This window comes from Phacochoerus africanus, chromosome 3 (assembly GCF_016906955.1).
Source record: "Phacochoerus africanus isolate WHEZ1 chromosome 3, ROS_Pafr_v1, whole genome shotgun sequence".
Lineage (NCBI taxonomy): Eukaryota > Metazoa > Chordata > Mammalia > Artiodactyla > Suidae > Phacochoerus > Phacochoerus africanus.
In genome coordinates, this window is record NC_062546.1 from 14,064,397 (window position 1) to 14,086,209 (window position 21,813).

At 45.2% G+C, this 21,813-nt stretch overlaps 1 protein-coding gene across 3 annotated transcripts in view; it reads right to left on the reverse strand.

The window, feature by feature from the left end:
- The window catches only part of EYA2 (EYA transcriptional coactivator and phosphatase 2), a 278,029-nt gene that overhangs the window by 151,314 nt on the left and 104,902 nt on the right, over nt 1–21,813 (reverse strand). For all 3 annotated transcript variants that reach the window (XM_047770951.1, XM_047770952.1, XM_047770950.1), the window contains one exon: nt 9,502–9,618. In XM_047770951.1, the coding sequence (XP_047626907.1) occupies nt 9,502–9,618 (117 nt within the window). The remainder of the gene's footprint in view (nt 1–9,501; nt 9,619–21,813) is intronic.

The window sequence follows — 21,813 nt, forward strand, 5'->3', positions numbered from 1 at the left end:
GCAATATGGAACTGGCTAACATTTACAGCACATCATTCAGTGGAAGAACAGGTATCTGTTCAAAGAATGAGGAAGATTTTCTATATACTGACTTAGAAAGTTCACCAAGACATATAGCTAAATGAAGAAAGCAAAGTGAAAAGAGTCTGTATAGGATGTTACCTATGTTACTATCAAAACAAGAATTACAGCAAGAGTTCTTGCTATAATCTGAGAGGCCATGTGTTGTGCAAAATTGTGCACTAAAATGATGAGGCTTATGGGAAAAAGTAAGGTTGAGGCAGATTGCTCAAAAGCAATGCAACTTACTAACCACAGCATTAACCAAAGCAATAATAATCCCAATAAAAATAATAGCACAGTGAAAAAAATAAGTAAATAAGTACTATATAGAGAAGTGCTACATTAAATATAGGACTTTCCCTTAAAAAGGAGGTGAAGGTGTTTTGATGGAAGGGGGTGTAAGGACGACAGAGGTCTGAAACTATGGAAACAAGGGCAAAAGACACAAAGATTGGAGGAAGCTGCAACATAAGTTCTTCTAAAACAGAGCATGTGGCCAAACTGAGGTCAGAGGAAGAACATGAGTCACCAGGGATGGAACCGTATTCCTACAAAGCTTGTTGTCTTTACCTGTGTTATGTATTTTGCACTCATCTTCTGTTACCATATATGCTGGGAAGAAATGCCAATGAACTAAAGTAGCAGTACCTCCAGTTCTGGCCCAGACTGGGTCCCAGGGACTGGATTTACCCTTCCACAGGGAATAGTTTAAAAACTAAATTGCCAAGAAATTATCAGCTATGGAAAGATAATGATCCGTGAGCGAGAGGAAACAGATGGTGATCCTTATGATTGTCCTGGTTGGAAAACTTCCAGGCAGGGGGGCACAACTGGCACCCAGCAGTCTCTCTGGATTGAGGAGATGGAGCTGCAAGCCCAGGGTGGGCAATGTGGTTAGAATTCGCAGAGCAGGAGATCTGAAAAGAGAGAACTGCCCTGAGGGAGTGCCCTGGGGATTTGCAGAGCTCCCAGTGAGAGTCCACTTGCATACTGACCAGCACATGCCTGTGAAGACATTACTCAAGGTTGGGAGAAAACCATTCAAAAAGATTAGAAGGAATAACCCTTAGAGCTCATAACACAGTTGGGAATAGTTCCTGTTCCCACCAGCCTGACTAGAAACCACATAATCTATGGGGCACTGGGTGGGATACTCCAAAAGGCTCGCCTCAGTACTGGAAAAGTTTGTTAGGTAGAGGCAGCTCTAGACCAGATGCTACTCTGCTCCCCCAACAAAGCTTAAAGCAAGACTTGAAAGACTGAAACTAACTACTTCCATGTAACAACTGCATGCCAGAGCAGAGCTCAAGATTATTTACAGAAATGGAAAAATACCCAGCACCCAACAAGGCAAAATTCACAATGTCTAACATCCAATCGAAACTTATCAAACCAGAGTACCTGCGGTGGCTCAGTGGAAACGATTCTGACTAGTATCCGTGAGGATGGAGGTTTGATCCCTGGCCTCACTCAGTGGGTTAAGGATCCGGCATTGCTATGAGCTGTGATGTAGGTCACATATGCAGTTTGGATCTGGCATTGCTGTGGCTGTGCTGTAGGCAGGCAGCTGTAGCTCTGATTTGACCTCTAGCCCAGGAACCATATGCCACGGGTATGGCCCTAAAAAAAACAACAACAAAAAACAAACAAAAAACTTATCAAGCATGCAAAGGGAAAATATTAGCCTACAATGAAGAGAAAAATCAATGAAAACCTCCAAATGACACAGATGATAGAACTAATAGACAAGGACATTAAAACAGTACGGTAACTATATTCTGTCTATTCAAGAAGCCAGAGGAAATGCTGGATGCTAGATGTGTTAAGTAGAGAAAAGAAAGATAAAAAAGACCCAAATCAAACTTCTAGAGATGAAAACTATACATAAGATTAAAAAAAAAATGACTGGAGTGTAATTAACAAGAAATAAGATAGTGCAGAAAAAAGATTAGTGAACTTGAAGACATGGGTTGGGGAATATTTGAATAATGGCCAAAAATTCCCCAGATTTGATAAAAATGATAAGCTCACTAAGCTAAGGAGCTCAATGAACACAAAGCACCAGAATCACAAAGACTACACCAAGGCCCATCAAAATCAAATTGCTTAAAACCAGTGATAAGGAGAAAATCTTAAAACAAACGAACCAACACACCTTTGGAGTTATACTGAAATCATTTCCTTGTTTATGAATCACATATGAGTTAATTTCTTGTCATAGAAATATGCAATATAGGAGTTCCTGTTGTGGCTCAGTGGTTAACGAATCTGACTAGGAACCATGAGGTTGCAGGTTCGATCCCTGCCCTTGCTCAGTGGGTTGAGGATCTGGCATTGCCGTGAGCTGTGGTGTAGGTTGCAGACACTGCTCGGATCCTGCGTTGCTGTGGCTCTGGCGTAGGCTCATGGCTACAGCTCTGATTGGACCCCTAGCCTGGGAACCTCCATATGCCACAGGTGTGGCCCTAGAAAAAGACAGAAAGACAAAAAAAAAAGAGAAATATGCAATATAATAGACTATTCATGTTTGTTTGCATTTTCAAAAGGAAATTCTGGATGGGTTCACAAGAACCTAGTACAATCCTCTAGGTGGGGATTTGGAAACTGAATGGACGTTAGATGAAGGTGGGATAGAGATTTCTGGAGATATTTAAAGTAGATAAATGCATAACTTGCTCAAAAATGAATGTAAAGGAATAACTTTTTTTTTCTTATTACAAAAGGAAATGTATTAGCAGATAGGGAATTAGGAAATGATGGCTAACGGGCATGGAATTTCCTTTTTTTTTTTTTTTGTCTTTTTGCTGGGAAAACTGGACAGCCACATGGAAAAGAATGAAATTAGAATACTCCCTAACACCAAACACAAAAATAAATTCAAAATGGATTAAAGACGTAGATATAAGACCAGACACTATAAAACTCTTAGAGGAAAACATAGGCCAAACCCTCTCTGACATAAACCACAGCAACATCTTCTCAGATCCACCTCTTAAGAGTATTGACAATAAAAACAAAAATAAACGAATGGGACCTAATCAAACCTGAAAGTTTCTGCACAGCAAAGGAAACCCAAAATAAAACGAAAAGACAACCCACAGAATGGGATAAAATCTTTGCAAGTGAATCAGCTGACAAGGGATTAATCTCCAACATTTATAAACACCTTCTGCATCTCCATACCAAAAAAACAAACAACCCCATCAAAAAATGGGCAGAAGATCTAAACAGACAGTTCTCCAAAGGACATACAGATGGCCAAAAAAACACACAAAAAGATGTTCAACATCACTCATTATTAGAGAAATGCAAATCAAAACCACCATGAGGTACCACCTTACACCAGCCAGAATGGCCATCATCAAAAAGTCTACAAACAATAAGTGCTGGAGAGGGTGTGGAGAAAAAGGAACCCTAGTACACTGTTGGTGGGATTGTAAATTGGTGCAACCACTGTGGAAAGCAGTATGGAGATGCCTCAGAAAACTAAAAATAGAACTACCATTAGATGCAGTAATTCCACTCCTGGGCATCTATCCAGAGAAAAGACACATGTACTCTGATGTTCATTGCAGCACTATTTGCAATAGCCAAGACAGGGAAACAACCTAAATGTCCATCGACAGAGGAGTGGATCCAGAAGATGTGGTACATATACACAATGGAATATTACTCAGCCATTAAAAAGAACAAAATACCGGCATTTTAAGCAACATGGATGGACCTAGAAACTATCATGCTAAGTGAAGTCAGCCAAATAATGAGACACCAAAACCAAATGCTTTCACTGACATGTGGAATCTGAAAAAAGGACAGACTGAACTTCTTTGCAGAACAGATGCTGACTCACAGACATTGAAAAACTTATGGTCTCCGGAGGAGACAGTTTGGGGGGTGGAGGGATGTGCTTGGGTTATGGGATGGAAATCCTGTGAAATTGGATTGTTATAATCATCATACAACTACCGATGTGATAAATTCGAGTAATAAAAAAAATAAAAAAATTAGAGACTCAAAAAGAATTTTAACATAGGAAGGAGCCTAATGGTCATGACATCCAGGGCTTCCCAGTGAGCCAGAACATTAGCTTGGGGAGAGGTTTCCCTGTTCAGATCTACCTGGGCAAACTGCCTACTGAATTCCACTCTTGGAGAGTCATGAAGGTGCATCAGTCAGCAAAGGCTTTGAAGAGTCCTGCAGTGAAAATAATCTATTTAACTTTGTGCTGCACACTATGTACCAAATGCATTTGATATATTTGACAACGACTTTCCCTGACCTCTTTACTTTTTTCAGCAAGTCTTTGTGAAACAAGGAGCATGAAAGTTTGTCCAAAGTCACACACCTCTCTGGTGTTACAGAGATGCTGCATTTCATGAATCCAGCACAAATGGACCTTGGAGGTCTTGGGCTGAGATCCTTGGCTTAGACCCTTCCGCTGGACTTTTAATTTTCCTATACATCCTTGAGCCACACATTTCCACGTTGCTCCTAAACTGCTCATGTTGGGTTCTGAGCTCCATATGAAGGCTCCCTGGCCTTTGGTAAGTACAAAAGGGCTTCCCATAGAAGAAGGAGTTCCCACTGTTTTTAAGACCCCCCCCCTTTAATGCAGATTTCATCAGAAGACCTGCTGATGCGGACATGATGGGCTCAGTCGTCTCAAATGGGTTTTCCTCTTTTCTCTCACCACAACTACCTCCTGACACAGAGAGTCTAGGAAAGAGAAGAGGGTTTGAGAAGAGCCTAAAACCGTCAGATCTGTAATTAGGATAACAGTAACATTTGACGTTCATAGAGCACTTAGGTTATGCAAGGTGCTGTTCTAAAGACTTCACACACATTAACTCATTTAAGTATCGCAGCATTCCATGCGTAGGTCGTTTTCCCATCCCCATTTGATGGGAGAAGAGACTGAGGTAATAGAAGTAACAGTTTAAGGTCATGTGGGGGTACAGGGATTACATCACTGGGAAGTTAACTCAGCCTGACTTAAGAGTTATTGCTTTCAGCTATCCTATCACAAAAGCAATGAGAAAAATAGTAATGGACCTCATCAGATGTGCCCATGAAATTCCCTCTAGTCTCCCAGAAGCCCTATGGGGTCATCAACTGCTATGATGCCAGTTCCATGGGTGAGGAAACCGAGTCTGAGCACCTCACCTGAGTCATGCCATCAGGCAGAGCAGTAACTACAGCCTCGGTCCAGGGCGCCATTTTTAAATGGCTACACCCGCGCGGCATGTGGAATTTTCCCAGCCGGGGACTGAATCTGAGCAGCAGCTGCGGCAAGGCCAGATCTTTTAACCCACAGTGCTGGGCCAGGGATGGAAGCTGAGCATCTGCAGTGACCTGAGCCTCTGCAGTCAAAAAGTCAAATTCTTTTCTCTCTCCCACTAGGGCTGCACCTGCGGCATATGGAGGTTCCCAGGCTAGGCGTTGAATTGGAGTGATAGCTACTGGCCTATGTACGCCACAGCCACAACAATGCCAGATCTGAGCCACATCTGCGACCTATACCACAGCTCACGTCAACACTGGATCCTTAACCCACTGAGAGAGGCCAGGGATCAAACCGGCATCCTCATGGATCCTAGTTGGGTTTGTTACCACTGAGCCACAACAGAAACTCCCAGCAGTTGAATTCTTAACCCACTGTGCCACAGCAGGAACTCCCCAGCAAGCTCTTACTGTGTATACTCTTGAGATGTTTTTTACTCTTCTCTTTTTAATCTTCGTGGTCATTTCTGTGAACTGCAGTGTTTTAGCGGGAGAAGGCAACAATGGAACAACGACAACAAAATCAAACCCATGAGAAATACATTTCAGCTACAAAAACCCAGGTGAACATAAAAAGAAAACAAGCAACGATGCCAAGATTGAAGGAGTGCTGAGTGCTGTGAACTTTTTAATGTTTATTGTACATGTGGTGAAAGAGCAGCGCTATCCAAGCAGATACAGATCTCTAACCAGGGTTGGGGGGGGGGGAGTTTCTAGAAGCTTCTGAGATCAGGTTGTTGAAGACCTAGGGGGAGGTCCTGGCTTCCCTACTGCTTCCTTTGTGACCCTACACAAGCCCCTCTGCTGCGATGCCCCAGTTTACGCGTCCGTAAATGATGGGGTGCTCCCTGCTTAGGCTCTTTTTGCTTTTACTAAGTTATGATTTTAATTCTTATAAAGAAAAGAGACTCAGCCCATATTCTGAACATGGACCAGTTTTATCCTACCTTGGTGCTTTCAAGGCCTAAAACCTCGTCTCAAGCTCCCTTTTCATCCCCTTCTTCATCCAAAAAAACTAAGCTCAACCAACGTCTTCCATGTTCTGAAACACAGAGTCACTGGAGAGTTTACTTCTCCTCTGGAACAACTTGAAAAAAAAAGTTAATAGGAAGCACATGGGCACAGTGTGTGAGCCTCCTGTGTGTTTGCGTTTGAAAAAAAAAAAAAAAACTTAAGGGGGAATATGACAGGCTTGCAAAATGCCTGGGCTGCGTCAAGGGCAGTTTATGGCCATTAGCATTAGACTGGAGGCAGTTAATTGGGACAAAGTCCAGCTGGCATCTGGGCCATGAAGACGATAAGAAAGTAAGCTGGATTATTCCCATGGTCGGATGGGAACAGAGTGGGAGATGTTTTTCCATTTGTGGGGAGCTGATGGGGATGTAGGTGGGGTGGGGGTAGGGTCTAAGGCTAGGGCTTGTCCATGGAGGATCATCTTCTAGATGGATCTATGGGCGTGTGGAGGGCAGGGTGGTGGTGGGATTATGTGCCTGGGCTCAGCAATGCAAATGCCTGGGTTCAAATCTCATTGCCACGGCCATGTGACCTTGGGCAAGCCACTTTATCACCTTGTACCTCAGTTTTTCCACCTGTAAGATGGGGAGAATGACAAAACCTCCATCCTAGGGAGGATTAAGGGGAAAGGTGGATACGCAGGGCTAGGATGGTATCTGGAGTCCTGAAGGAGCCAGGAAACAGCACTTGGAGGAAAGAGCACAGGTTATGGAATTCTCTGAATCCCAGCTCTCGATATGTTTTGGCTCTTTGATCCTTGGGCAAGTGACTTCCCCTCTCTGAACCTCACCTTCATCCCTGTAAAGAAGAGCTGGCGGGGCCCACCTCACATGGTTGCTATAAGGACCAGAGAAGTAAAATATATTCTCTCTGTCTCAGTCCAGGAAGGGGTCCTGCTTCACTTCCAGCCTCATCTCCCCTACTCACCACACCCAGATTTGAGTCTCCTTTAGAGTCTTTCAATGCCACAAGCCTCTTCCGGCCTCCCAGCCCTTGCTGGTCCCTCTGCCTGGGCTGTGACATCTCCGGCTACGCACAGGGCTGGCTCCCGTCCGTCACTCAGTCTCCCTAACCTCCAGGGTCATGTCTCTTACCACTCCCTTCATCACTGTCCATCACACCAGCCTGTTTTTGTCCTTCACATGATTAAGCCCAATCTATACAGATCTATTTATTTAATTGATTGTTTTGTCTGTCCCTCTCCATGAGGGAATTGCCTTTGTTGCCTGCTGTGTCCTTGGTGCCTGAAAGTGCCTCCATAATACACAATAAATGCATGAAAGGATGGGGCCCCAAGCCCATATAACCCAACTCGCTAATCACATGGGGCAGAGGGATATCTCAGAATGGGAAGGGTGGACCTATGGTATTAGTTGTTCAATCCCTGTAGCTTTAGAAGCTCCAAGGCAGTACATTTTGTTTTTACTAGAAGAGCTGGAAAAAACTGGTTGAGACTGATTCAAATGCAAGTTCAAGTACGGTGTCTTCACGGTATCACTGTACTTGAAGGATTGCTGTATCCTGATACTCCTTGATTATCAGGATTGGTGCCACAATGCACTCCCCACTTGAAGATGGGTCCCAGCAGCTTATACCCTTCAGTGGGACTCAGAAAGGCCACCACTGGGAGACAGAGGTGACAGCAGAATCAGAGGAGGCAGGAGGTACCACGGCTAAGAGCAGTCTTTGAGTGAGGTGGGATGTTGGGAATCTACCAGACCCCTAAGAGATTTGATGCTGCCTGTTTTCCACCGCACTTGCAATCAAAATTAAACTCCTTGCCCTGAGGCTGGGCAGATCAGGCCTTTATCCCTCATGGGAATAATACCAGCATCAACACTCAGAGCATCATGAAGTTGTACGGTCAATGTTAGCAGATGGTGTCGTCAACAAACTCTGTTGCAGATTTTCACACGGAAGCTATTCCAAGGGCTGGGCATTAACGCTCATCAACCCTTTCTCTTATATTCCCCTAAGATCATTTGCTGTCTCTTCCTAAACGGCTGCCCTTGACATCCACTTAAATTGTTTCCTTAATTAAAAAGATAAAGTGACAATACGCACGATTTTTTTTTTTTAAAGAAAAGGGGCATCATTCATTAGGCGCCTACTATCTTGTCATTACCCTTTCAGTTCTGCATATTACTTTTCAGATTTTAGTGGTCATTTTTAACAGTTTTCAAGAAAAAAAAAAAGAGCCACCAGGGTGGGGATCCCCAAAATTACTGCCACCAGCCCTCTGCTCCATGCATCAGTTCCAACATACTACCCATGGGGCACCAGAAAAGAGAAGGGAGCCTTTGGATGGTGGTAGAGTGGAGGTGGGCACAGGAGAAGCCAGCAGGCCAGCTTCTTAGGGCATGTGGGGTGGGAGTTAGACACTGAAGTTTCTTCCCTTTCTAAGGCTCCCCGGTGAAGATGCGGAGCCCAGAACCTCCTGCCAAGAATAATAACTCCTTTATTGCACGTCCAGTATCCCCAACACCCGGCATTCCTCTGAGTCTACCATGGACTTGCTTGGCCTGTCACACTTAAAATCGAAGCCAGTGCCCTCCCCCAGCCCTCAAACCCCTGTATGACTCGGTCCCAATCTCTCCCCAAGATGCTCTCTTCCAACATCCTCGTGACCCTGCTCCCGCCTCACTGACCTCTATTCCAGGCCTCAAACACAGTAAGATACCTCCCTCCATACAGCTTTTACACCGGCGGTTCCCTCTACCCTCTTCTCCCAGGTCTGCACATGACTGGTTCTGCCTCACAATGGGTCTCTGTCCAATGTCACCTCCTCAAAGAGCCCTTTGACTCCATCTCCAAAGTCACCTCTCTCACCTCTCCTGACCCCTCAACCACTCATCATGCTCTTTGCAAACTTCTTGTTCATTTACTTTACTGCACTCAACCCCTTCCGGACTGAGCCGTCCATCTGCTGCCTGGTTTACTGTTAGTCTCCCCCTCCTGCCCTGTAATTGCCAAGAGGGCAGAAGTCCTATCTCCTCCGTCCACCACTGCAACCCTACCACGGAGGTAGATCCTGGCACATAGTAGGTACTCAATAAAACTGCTAAATAAACCAATGAGCGACTGGATACCCAACACAAGCAGTGCCTTAGAGACAGCAGGGAGTGGCCGCAGCGCCACACTCACCGTGCATCTGGTAGGTGTACGGGCTCTGTCCAGTGGGTGGGGTGCTGAAGCTGGTGCCGTAGCTGAGGAATCCACTCTGGCCGGGGGAATGGTTCAAGCTGTCTTCTGTCTTGATGCCTTGAAAGGAGGAAAAAGAAGCACCAGACACACACAATTAGGAAGCTTCCTTGTCACCCACAGTAGGCCAACTGAGTCAAGACAGCACGTGTTTTGTTATCTTCCAAACGGGCTGCAAACTGGTAGTTTGGGAGCTGAGGTTAGCTTACACACATGTCTGTCCTGGCTGCATATTTTAAAGGAAAATCTGAAATTGGTTGCTTTTGTTTAAAGATCAGGAGGTTTCAAAAAAAAATTTAAACTTATAGCTTCTTTTGAGCAATGGGACAATCTAGAAACCTTATGCCTGGGTTTCCCACATGATGAGAGGTTACCCTCGTTGGGTCCCCAATTTGTCTGTTTCCCAGGTCACCCTGGATCCCATACTGTCACCAAGACTTGGAGGCTGGCTTTAAGGTGCTATTTTTTCATTGCAGTGATTTTTTTTAGCGTTTGAGTTTTTTTTATTTGTTTGTTTTTTTGTCTGTCTGTTTTTATATCCTAGGACAAATTCAAAAGTGAGAAAGGAAAGGCAGAAAAAGAGGGTCTCATATTTTGCATGTGTGGTCAGCTTCATGCTTCCTGACTGGCTCTGAGCATAGTGAGTTTACAACCCCCTACTCCAAGGACTAGCTCTACGAATAGCTTAAATGTCCATCAAGATTTGGGCTGAAGATATTAAATAAACCATCCTTCCCTCTGTAAAAATGATGCAGCTTAACCCTAAGACACACTCTCCACTTTTATGCCTTCTTCCTTTTTTTTTTTTTTTTTTTCTTTTTACGGCTGCACCCGCGGCATATGGAGGTTCCTAGGCTAGGGGTCCAATTAGAGCTGTAGCCGTCAGCCTATGCCACAGCCACAGCAATGCAGGATCCAAGCCAAGTCTGTGACTTACACCACAACTCATGGCAATGCCAGATCCTTAACCCACTGAACAAGGCCAGGGATCGAACCCGCATCCTCATGGATTCTAGTTGGGTTCGTTAACCCCTGGGCCATGATGGGAACTCCCAATCTGCCTTCTGTTTCAGCCAAATGCTCCCCTGAAGCACAAGCACCAATTCCATGAGCAACTGGATGGAGAAGGAATTGTATTGAGGGAGGAGGCTGATCTGTCATAAATAGCTCATACCTTGTATTTTTATCGAAAATGTAATAAACTATGCTTAGCTTTATCTATCGTATAGGTATAAAATACTATTTAAATATTATTTAAATTTGCATTTTTAAAAGAGCACTCCTAGTTCTGGGGATGGTTTTGTAGCTATGGTTTTCTTCCTTTTCACCCATTCACCCCCATAAATAAAGAGAATGCTTAGTGAGGTAACACGGATGGATTTGGAGTCAAGCAGTCTGGGCCGGAGTCTGGGATGGTTTGCTTCCTTACTTGGTGACCTTGAGAGTTTCTCCTCCAACCCCAGCCTGGAAGTGTCCTCCCCTATAAAAGAAGATGCTGATGCCCAGCATCAGAGTTGTCGGGCGATGAAAAGAAAGGGAAAGAACGAACATCTAAGGCTCTGAGTGAGGTGTCCAGAAACACACACCTTTTTCATTCTCACGACAATCCCATGAAACAGGCAATCTGCCTTTCCTCATTTTAAAGATGTGGAAACTGAGGTTCAGAAAGCCAGACCACTTGATCCGTTTTGCAACTAGCAGGTAATTCTGAAGCTAGGTTTTATTTTCCTTCTCTTGATGCCTCAATAACGGATGTGAAAGGCTTTTATGCACTAGATGGTGCAAGGCTTCAGGGACAACGATGGCAGCAGCAAGCAATGTTTATATAGTGTCTTCTTTTGCTCAGTCTGCCAGGGATGGTTAACAGTTTATTCAGTCCAGTCTGTCTCCTTGTGCTTTTTTTTTTTTTTTTTGGTTTTTTTTGCCATTTCTTGGGCCACTCCCACGGCATATGGAGGTTCCCAGGCTAGGGGTTGAATTGGAGCTGTAGCCACCGGCCTATGCCAGAGCGACAGCAATGTGGGATCCAAGCTGCATCTGTGACCTGCACCACAGCTCATGGCAATGCCAGATCCTTAACCCACTGAGCAAAGGCAGGGATCGAACCCGCAACCTCATGGTTCCTAGTCGGATTTGTTAACTGCTGAGCCACGACAGGAACTCCTCCTTGTGCATTTAGATTCAAAGCTAAACTCCTTGGGTGACCCGGTCCTACCTGGGCTCTGCTCTCCTTTGTGCCCTCTGCCTTTTCCAGGCTCCCTCCTCACTCTGCTCGAGCCATGTTCTCAGTCACTTCATTCATTTTAGTGGCCAAAGGGAAATTCAAAGTAAGGACTACCACTGCTTATTCAGCCAGGCTTCTGGTGATAGATTCCAATTTTTTTGCTGTCACAACCCAAGACAGATGGACATGCCTCTTCATGCAATATTGGAATGTTTGTCTAAGTTGGCTACAAGGGGAGGAACTGCTAAGTCAGAGGGTACAGGCATTTGCCATTATAAATGATACAGACAAAACTGCAAGAATAAGTCTTCAGACTCAAGGCCTTTGCATGTGCCATTTGTTCTCCCTGGCCCAGAATGCACTTCCCTCCCCTCTCTTCTTTATTAGGCTAATGCCTTCTCCTCCTTGATTTCTCAGCTTAAATGTTGCTGCCCCAGAAAAGCCTTCCATGACCTAAGTCAGCCCCCATCACTCCCTCCATAGCACTCAGTATTTTTCATGTATCGCATCACAGTTCATGGGCTTAACATCTGTTCCCTCCTTCAGCTGAGAGCCCCAGGAGGGTGAGGGCTGGGTCTGGCTTGTCCACTGTGGCATCCCCACACAGGTCACTGCCCCGTGTGAATAGCAGAGGCTTAATAAATACCCACTGAACGAATGAATACTGAAGAAAACAAAATCGAGTTTTTTCACCTCTCCTTCTGTTTGCTGAAGCGGTTGGATCATAAAATTCAAACTCATGAGAAAGGGAAGAGAATATGGCAGAGGCACAGCAAAGCCTTCCTTGCGTAAATCAGGGTTGCCCAGATTGTGGTCCATGAAACAGTCACCAGCTCATGATCAGAAAAGGACAGAAATTGAGAAGGAACTATTTAGAAATGTTCAAAGCAACTTGACATTGCCACGACATCTAAGGTCATAACTCTAGGCTTCTATATTGTATGAGTTTGTTTTTAATTTCATCTTTCTAGTCATTATTTTTTAAAGTTAATTACTTTTTTTTTTTAACTGAAAGGATTAAGAGATTGAAGGAGTACAGATGGATATTCAGGGAAAAATAAATCTCAAAAGAAGGACACTGAAAATTAATGATCTAAGCCTCTGGCTTAAGTTAGAAAAATAATAAACACCAAAGATGGCAGGAAAGAGACTACACGAACAGAAATCAAGAGAGTAGAAAACAAAGTGACAGGAACACCCAAAAAAGTTGGTTCTTTGACAAAAATTAATGAAAGTAAAGTTTAACAATTAATAAAAAATCTCTAGCAAGATCGATCATTAAAGAAGACCACTCAGGCAAACAATATTTGGAAGAAAAAGGGCAATATAACCATAGATAGAGCAGCAGGGATCACAAGGGTGAGGAAAGCATTAGGAACAAATTTATGACACTGAATTTGGAAACGCAGACAAGATGGATCTCATTTTTCTAGCCATGATTTTGACTGCAGTTTACCAAAGTGTCAGTCCATGATGAATTAGAATTGAAAAGCAAAAAACCAAAAACCGGTCTTTTATCCCAGGTGCGAAGCACTGCTCTAAGAGATTGAGTTCAAAGGAAATCTGGTGCTTGTCTGATCTGAGGATAGGCTGGCAGCCTCAGCTCTCCTGCCCTCTAAGCGTTTCCCGTTGAATATCTTCATGGCAAAGAGAACGAGGCCCCCATACAATGCTCAGGACCTACCTAGAGGTTCAGCTCTCTTCAGCTCATGGGAGGATGGAGGGAGCAAGTGCACTTCGGAGAGGCTGCCAGCAACAGAGATGAGCTGGGCATTCCTTCATTCATTTATTCCACAAACATGCAAAATAACATTCGACACCAGGGGTCAGCTAACTATGGCTTGTGGTCCAAATGTGATCTTCTGCCTCTTTTAAAACAAAGCTTTGTTGAAACACAGTTACTATGGGTACAGTTCCAGACCACCACGATAAATCAAATATCAAAATAAAGCAAGTCACATGAATTTTCTGGTTTCCCAGTGCATGTAACAGTTATGTTGACATGATACTGTACGTTGTCAACTAAGTTTGTGTAATACTGATGTCGTTTCAACAGTCTTCACAGCATCTTCACCAAGAATAGATCTTATTTTAAGAAGCTACTTTCTTCTTTTTTAAATTGCTCATTTTGTTACTCTTTTCAGGAACTCCCCTAAACCTCTTTTAGTTCCTTTTTTTTAAACACACACACACACACACACACACACACACACACACACACACACACAAAAGTGGCTTGATGTGGGATCTCAGTTCCCAGGCCAGGAAGTAAACCACAGCTGCAAAAGCACCGAGTCCTAGCCACCAGGGAACTCCTTCAAGAAACCACTTTGTTTATCCATAAGAATCCACTCCTCATCCGTTTATCAAGGTTTGCAGAAATTCAGACCCATCTTCGGGTCCCACTTCCAATTCTAACTCTTTTGCTGTTTCCACCACATCTGAAGCTACCTCTTCTACTAAAGTCTTGAGCCTCTCAAAGTCATCCATTAGCCTTGGAACCAAATTCTTCCAAACTCCTATTAATGTTGATATTTTGACTTCTTCCTATGAACCACCATCTAAAATGGTGAATCCTTTCCAGAAGGGTTTCAATTCACTTTGCCCAGATCAGAGGAATCCCTACCCAAAACAACTGTAGTTTTATAAAATGTATTTCTTTTTTTCTTTTCTTATGGTCATGCCCACAGCATATGGAAGTTCCCTGGGCCAGGGATTGAATCTAAAGCTGCAGCTGCAACCTAGGCAAACTGCAGCAATGCCCAGATCCTTTAACCCACTGTGTTGGGCCAGGGAACGAATCCGTAACTCTGCAGCAATCTAAACTGCTGCAGTTGGGTTCTTAACCCACTGCACCACAAAAAGAATCCCAAAAATGTATTTCTTTTTTTTTTTTTGTCTTTTTAGGGCCACACCCATGGCATATGGAGGTTCCCAGGCTAGGGGTTGAAGCGGAGCTATAGTTGCCAGCCTACACCACGGCCACAGCATGAGGGATCCGAGCCTCGTCTGTGACCTACACCACAGCTCACGGCAATGCCAGATCCTTAGCCCACTGAGCAAGGCCAGGGATCGAACCTGCATCCTCTTGGATGCTAGTCAGATTCATTTCCGCTGAGCCATGACAGGAACTCCAAAAAATGTTTTTCTTGAATAATAAGATTTGCGAGCTGAAATGACTCCTTGATCCATGGGCTGCAGAATGGATGTTGTGTCACAGGCATGAAAACAACATTCATCTCTTTGTCCATTTCCATCTGAGCTCTTGGGTGACCAGCTGCATTACCAATGAGAAGTCGTATTTTTGGAGTTCCCCTTGTGGCTTGGATTAACAACGTAACTAGTATCCATGAGCATGTGGGTTCGATGCCTGGCCTCACTCAGTGGGTTAAGGATCTGGTGTTGCTGTGAGCTGTGGTGTAGGTCACAGATGAGGCTGGGATATCTCACTGCTGTGGCTGTGGTATAGGCTGGCAGCTGCATCTCCAATTCGACCCCTAACCTGGGAACCTCCATATGCTGCAGGAGCGGCCCTAAAAGCAGAAAAAAAACAGACGAAGAAGAGGAATCTTTTTTTTTCTGGGCAGTAAGTCTCAGCAGTGGGTTTAAAATACTCAGTAGACGATGTTATAAATGGGTGTGCTGTCTTCCAGACTTTGTTCCAGTTATAGAGCACAGGCAAAATAGATTTGGCATAATTCTTAGGCACCCTAGGATTTTCAGAATGGTGAATGAACACTGGTTTCAACTTAAAGTCACCAGCTGCATTAGCCTCTAACAAGTGAGTCAGCCTGTCCGTTGATGCTCTGAAGCCAGGCATTGACTTCTCTCTAGCTTTGAAAGTCCTAGATGGCATTTTCTAGAAGGCTGTTCCATCTACATCAATAACCTGCCGTCCAGTGTAACCACCGTCGTGAATGATCTGAGCTAGACCTTCGGGATAACTTGCTGCAGCTTCTCCACCAGCACTTGCTGCTTCACGTTGTACTTTGATGTTATGAAGGCGGCTTCTTTCCTTAACTTCATGAACCAACCTCACTGAGCTCCAAACTTTTCTTCTGCAGCTTCCTCACCTCTCTCAGCCTTCAAAGAATTGAAGAGAGTTAGGGTCTCGCTGTGGATGAGGCTTTGGCTCAGGGGAATGTTGAGGCTGCTTTGATCTTCTATCCAGACCACCCAAACTTCCTCCTTATCAGCAAGAAGGCTGTTTCACTTTCCTATCATTTATGTCTTCACTGTGTAGCACTTTTAAATTGCCTTCAAAAAGTTTCCCTGGAGTTCCTCTTGCAGCGCAGTGCTAACAAACCCAACCAGGATCCATGAGGATGCGGGTTGACTCCGGGCTTTGCTCAGTGAGTTAAGGGTCCGGTGTTGCCATGAGCTGTGGTGTAGGTCAAAAATGCAGCTTGGATCCCATGTTGCTGTGGCTGTGGTGTAGGCCAGCAGCTGCAGCTCCAATTGCACCCCTAGCTTGGGAACTTCCATATGCCTTGGGTGTGGCCCTAAAAAGCAACAAACAAACAAACATGTTCTCCATTGCTTTCCCAACTTGTGTTTGGTGCAAGAGGCCTAGCTTTCAGCCTGTCTTGGCGGTCCCCATTTCTAGCTTTTTAGGAAAATATGAAGTGGGATTCACACGACTCTTTTTTTTTTTTTTCATTTAAACACTTAGAGGCCATTGCAGGGTGATTACCTGGCCTACTTTCATAGTGTCATGTTTCAGGGAACAGGGAGGCCCAAGGACAGGGAGAAAGATGGGGAAACAGCCAATTGGTGGGGCCGTCAGAACACATCACATTTGTGGATTAAGTTCGCTGTCTTCCTGGTGCCCCAAAATAATTACAATAGTAACACCAAAGACCACAGATCACATAGTATATTTGTTGTCACCATAACAAATATACTAATAACAAAAAAGTTCAAAATATTGTGAGCATTTTGCCAAAATGTGTCACAGAGACGCGAGGTGAGCAAATGCTGTTGTAAAAATGGTGCCGACAGACTTGCTGGAAGCAGGGTTGCCATGAACCTTCGATTGGAAAAAAAATGCAATATCTGCGAAGCATGATAAAGTGCAATAAAATGTGGCCTGTCTGTACACCCATTTGCTGATGTATTATCTGTGGCTGCTTTCAAGATAGAGGGTAGAGCTGAGTAGTTTTGACAGACCCCGTATGGCCTGCAAAGCCCAAAATATTTATTATCAGGCTCTCTACAGAAAAAGTTTGCCAATTTCTATTCTACATGAAGAAATGCAGGGTAATGATAATCAGCAAATCCAGGCATGCGGGGATCTGACAAGGAAGGGAGGTAACCCTCCTTGATTTTTATGTTGAGTGGTCAATTCTTGGGTATTTGTATTGCTACTCTTTATGCTTTTGCTTAAGTCTTAAATATTGCATAATAAATTGAGAAAAAATACTCCCTACTCCCCAACCTCCTTGCCTCTAAGTTTGCTCAACTGTGTTATTTCCCTGCAGCTATTTAAACAAAGATAGTAATGCTACTTGCCAAGGAGCAAGGAGAAAAGTTTCCTAACAAGATTCAACAAGGTTTGTCCAGACAGTGAGCAAACACTGCTTGCTCGGGCACAGGCATGATGAGAAGGGAAAGGGCTTCTCACCACACCTGTCATTCCTCAGTGACACGGACATTCTGGGTGTGGATGGCAGCCTGGCTCCTACTGTATTGATTGAACATTTCCCTTGGGCCAGCCCTGTGTGTGCTCAGCGTTTTATACAGATTAGGAGTTGACACATTATGTGCCATTCGCCAAGTCTAGCCCACGGCCTGTTTGTGTAAATAAAGTTTTATTAGAACACAGACACACCTATTGGTTTACATATCGTCTGGCTGCTCTCATGCCCCAATGGCAGTGCTGAGCAGTTGTGACAGAGGCTGTATGGCCCAGAAAGCTGAAAATATGTATGATCTGCCCTTTTATAGAAAAAGGTAGCTGATCCCTGATGTAAGTGATTTCAGCGTAGATGATTCAATGTAGATGAAAGCAATGACGGTTGGGAAGCCAGACTTGGTATCGCTCCATTGTGTGAAGGAGGGAATGTGCCCACAGTCTTGAGACCAGCAAGGGGCAGAGGTGGGGTGTGAACCTGGGACATGTGATCTCACTGCTCGGGCTGTACTGTCCGGGAACAGACCCTCTGAAAGCAACCGAGACTTGAAAATCACTTTGAACGAAATTAATTTCCACCTGATGCCATGTTTTGTCTGGGAGCAGGGCTCGTTTTCTCTTTTATGCTGAAAAATAATCTGGCTTCATTTTTCTTGGCTGTCAGCCAGGCGGGGTAACTTACGGGTGATTTTATCACAAATCTTCTGGCACAGGAGCTACAGAAGTTAGAAGAGATGCCCACACCACTTGGCTGAGGTCTGTCAGAGGTAATCCCCCAAGATTTATGGACTGCACGTCAGGCAGGGGAGCTCAGTGGCGAGGGGCTTGGACTCCAGACCCAGCCTGACTGGGTAGAATGCCACCTCTGCCACCGGCCAGCCGGGGGAACTTGGGCGAGTTATTTCTCCTCTTTTTAGCTTATCTATCCCTTGGAAGAGGATGATGATGGGAACTTCCTCGGAGAGTTCAGTTGGGGTTGAAAAGAATGAGTGGACGCAGAGCACCGAGAAATGTGGGTGGCAGCATCTCAAAGATGCAGCATCTCAATGATGGTGACGGCGGCCAACGCGTGACCTGGTGTCCCATGACCTGTCCCTCCTAACTCCACAAATGCCCCTGAATATGTCTACTTCTGTCTGTCCACTGCCCCCCAGCCCCCCACTATCACTGCACTCACACCAGGCTTTATCAGTCTTCCAGCTTGCCTTCCTCTTTCTCCTCTTGCTTCCCTCTAATCCAGCCTCCCGACAAAATGATCTTTTTAAAAACCCAGACTGTATCAGATCGCCCTCTGTTTATAAGCCTGCCAGTGAGACCCTGCCTCACTTGGAATAAAACCCTTCCCAGGCACTAGGGCTCTGCTCACCTCATCTGGATACTGTGTTCCAGCCACTGTGCTTCTTGGATCTACCAAATCTGTGTCGGCTCCAGGCCTTCCCAGGGGTGGTCCCTCTACCTGGATGCCCTCCCTCCTATGCTTACAAATGGCCATCTCTCAGTTCTCAGCTGAATCAGCTCATCTAAAGGGCCTTCCCTAATGCTAGAACCTAAATTAAATCTTGCTTGCTCTGTTCCCTCTCATAACCGTCTTGTCTTCGTTTGTATCATGCATCCTAACTTGAAATGACACCTACAATTTTTTCTTTTTCTTTTTACGGCCACACCTTCAGCATATGGAAGTTCCCAGGCTAGGGGTTGAATTGAGCTGCTGCTGCTGGCCTACACCACACCCACAGCCACACCAGATCCAAGCCACATCTGTGACCTACACCGCAGCTCGTGGCAATGCCAGGGCTTAACCCACTGAGCGAGGCCAGGGATCGAACCCCACATCCTCGTGGACACTATGTTGGGTTCCTAACCCACTGAGCCACAATGGGAACTCCCAGACACCTACAATTTTTACAAGTGTGTTTAATTTTTTTCTCCCTCTAGGCCAGGGGTCGCAACTTCAAATGTCCTGAGGGGACAGGCAGCTAATTCAAATGAGTAACGTGGGCTCAGGGAGGACAGTGGTGGACACAGGCTAACAGGGTCCACCCTTCTCAGAGCCACCTACTTCTGACACAAAAAATGTGGGCCCAGTGCTGCTCAACCATCTGTTATTATTTTTTAAAAAAGACATTAAAAATATGAATCTCTATGTAAACATTTCCCACTTAAAAATTGGCAATTAATTTTTTAAAAGGTCAAGTATATTTTACAGGATAAAAAAAAAAAACATCCAAGGGCCACATTATCTGTTGGCCTTCACTTCTCAGCCTGATTTAGACTGTAAGCTCCACAAACACAGGGCCGATTCTGCTTGTTGACCACTGTATGCCCAGCACGTGGCCAGTGCTGAACGAATGAATGAACAAAAGAACAGGGCAGAGGGAGGGAGGAGGAGAGGGAGGAAACCAAGTCAAGGTTCAGTCTCTGCCCTCAGACTGTACCAATGAGTTGGGAAGAGGAGATGATTGGATTAATTAAACAGTTGAAGAAGCTGAGGTGTGGAGAAGCCAGAGGCAGCCAGGTCTGGAAGGAAGGTCTCTTGCCTGCCGTTCTTGCTCCTCCATCTCCTCCTTTTTTTTTTTTTTTTTGGCTAAAAAGGCCAAAAAAATTAGTGCTGCACCCATGGCATATAGGAGTTCCCAGGCTAGGGATCACACTGGAGCTGCAGCTGCTGGCTTATGCCACAGACACAGCAACGCCAGATCTGAGCCACATCTTCGACCTACACCACAGCTCACCACAACGCCAGATCCTCAACCCACTGAACGAGGCCAGGGATCAAACCCGCATCCTCGTGGATGCTAGTTGGGTTCGTTTCCCCTGCGCCACAACGGGAACTCCCTAACCTTGTTCCTTCTGCTGGATATTGTGGGTCTACGCGGATGTCTGTGCTTCCTGCCTGACCTCTCCTCCTTTGGGGACCACCCCTTCCTCTTGGGTGAGCCTGACCTGACCTCTGGTTCCATGGGTGGACATGTGGCCAAACGTGGCCATTCAGAGAATTCCATCTTTCTGCCCCAGTGTCGGGGTCAGGGATGGCCACGGGAGTCCCATTAGAGAAATCTCTGGGACTGTGGCGGGACATCCTGGACAGGAGAGCTTCTCTTTTTGGGAAGCCCGGGATGGCTTGAGCTGCCTCTGGCACCACAATGGAGAGTGTGCCTCAGATAGAAGCCCACACAAAGGGAAGCAGAGAAGGCAATTCCTCATAGTATCCCTTGATTACCTGGATGCAACCCTGCCTGAAGCTACTACTCTAAGATTTCTCAGTTATGTTTGCAATAAACATCTTTATTTCCTCAAGCTAATTTTGCATGGGATTTTTGTCATGTGCTACCAAGAGGGCTTTGGTGGACACATCAATTAAGGTGGGAAGAAACAACATGGATAAAAGCCACAGAGAGGGTGATGGTTAGTTCTATGTGTCCATGTGGGCTACAAGGTGCTCATATATTTCATTACACATTATACTGGGCATGTCGGTGAGGGTGTTTCCGGAGGAGATTAATGTGAATCAGTGGACTGAGTAAGGCAGACGGCCTCCCCGGTGTGGCTGGGCTCCATCCCCTCAGCTGAAAACTTGAATAGAACAACAGGCTGAGTAAGCGCGAACTCCTGCCTGAGTGCTGAGCTAGGACACTGGTCTTTTCCGGTCTTCAGACTTGAACAAAAGATCAGCTCTCCTTGGGTCTGGGCCTGCCGGCTTTTGGACTAGAACCGACACGATCAGCCCTCCCGGTGCTCAGGCCTTCAGACTCAACTGGAATGACAGCAGGGACTCTCTGGGCCTTCGGCTGGCCAGCTGCCGATCTTGGGTCTCGGCTTCCATAATCGAGTGAGCCTGTTCCTATGACAAATTTCTCTCTCTGTCTCTCTGTCTCTATCTATCGATCTCAGCTCCATCCCATTGGTTCTGTTTCTCTGGAGAACCCCAACAACTGCAGACAGGGACAGGTGAAGAGTGGATGGGAAGCCTGGCTCACAGAGTCTCCAGGTCGTAGCAGTAAAGTCTTGACAGTCAAGGTCTGTATGTCTCTTGCTTTTGCCTTTCCAGCATCCGTTTCTCCTTCTTCTGATACTGCCCCTGTGTTTTCCTTTGAGAGATCCATCCCTCCCTCATATACAATCAAAATGCTTTATCCTCCTTATCTCCCTCGCCCCCACCTCCTTGCTTGCACCAAGCATTCTCACATGACCCAATTTGGGCCAATGAGGGTCAATTTTGGATTCTGGTGGAATCATTGGGAAAGATGAACTCTTCTTCCACTAAGTGCTGAGCTAAAAGGATGCAAACCCAGAGTTGACATGTACCACCTTTGCTGCTACATGGGAAGAAGCCATGTGGAAGTAAAGACAACTCACAAGAAAACATCTGGAGATGGAGTGAGACATCTTCCTCCTGACA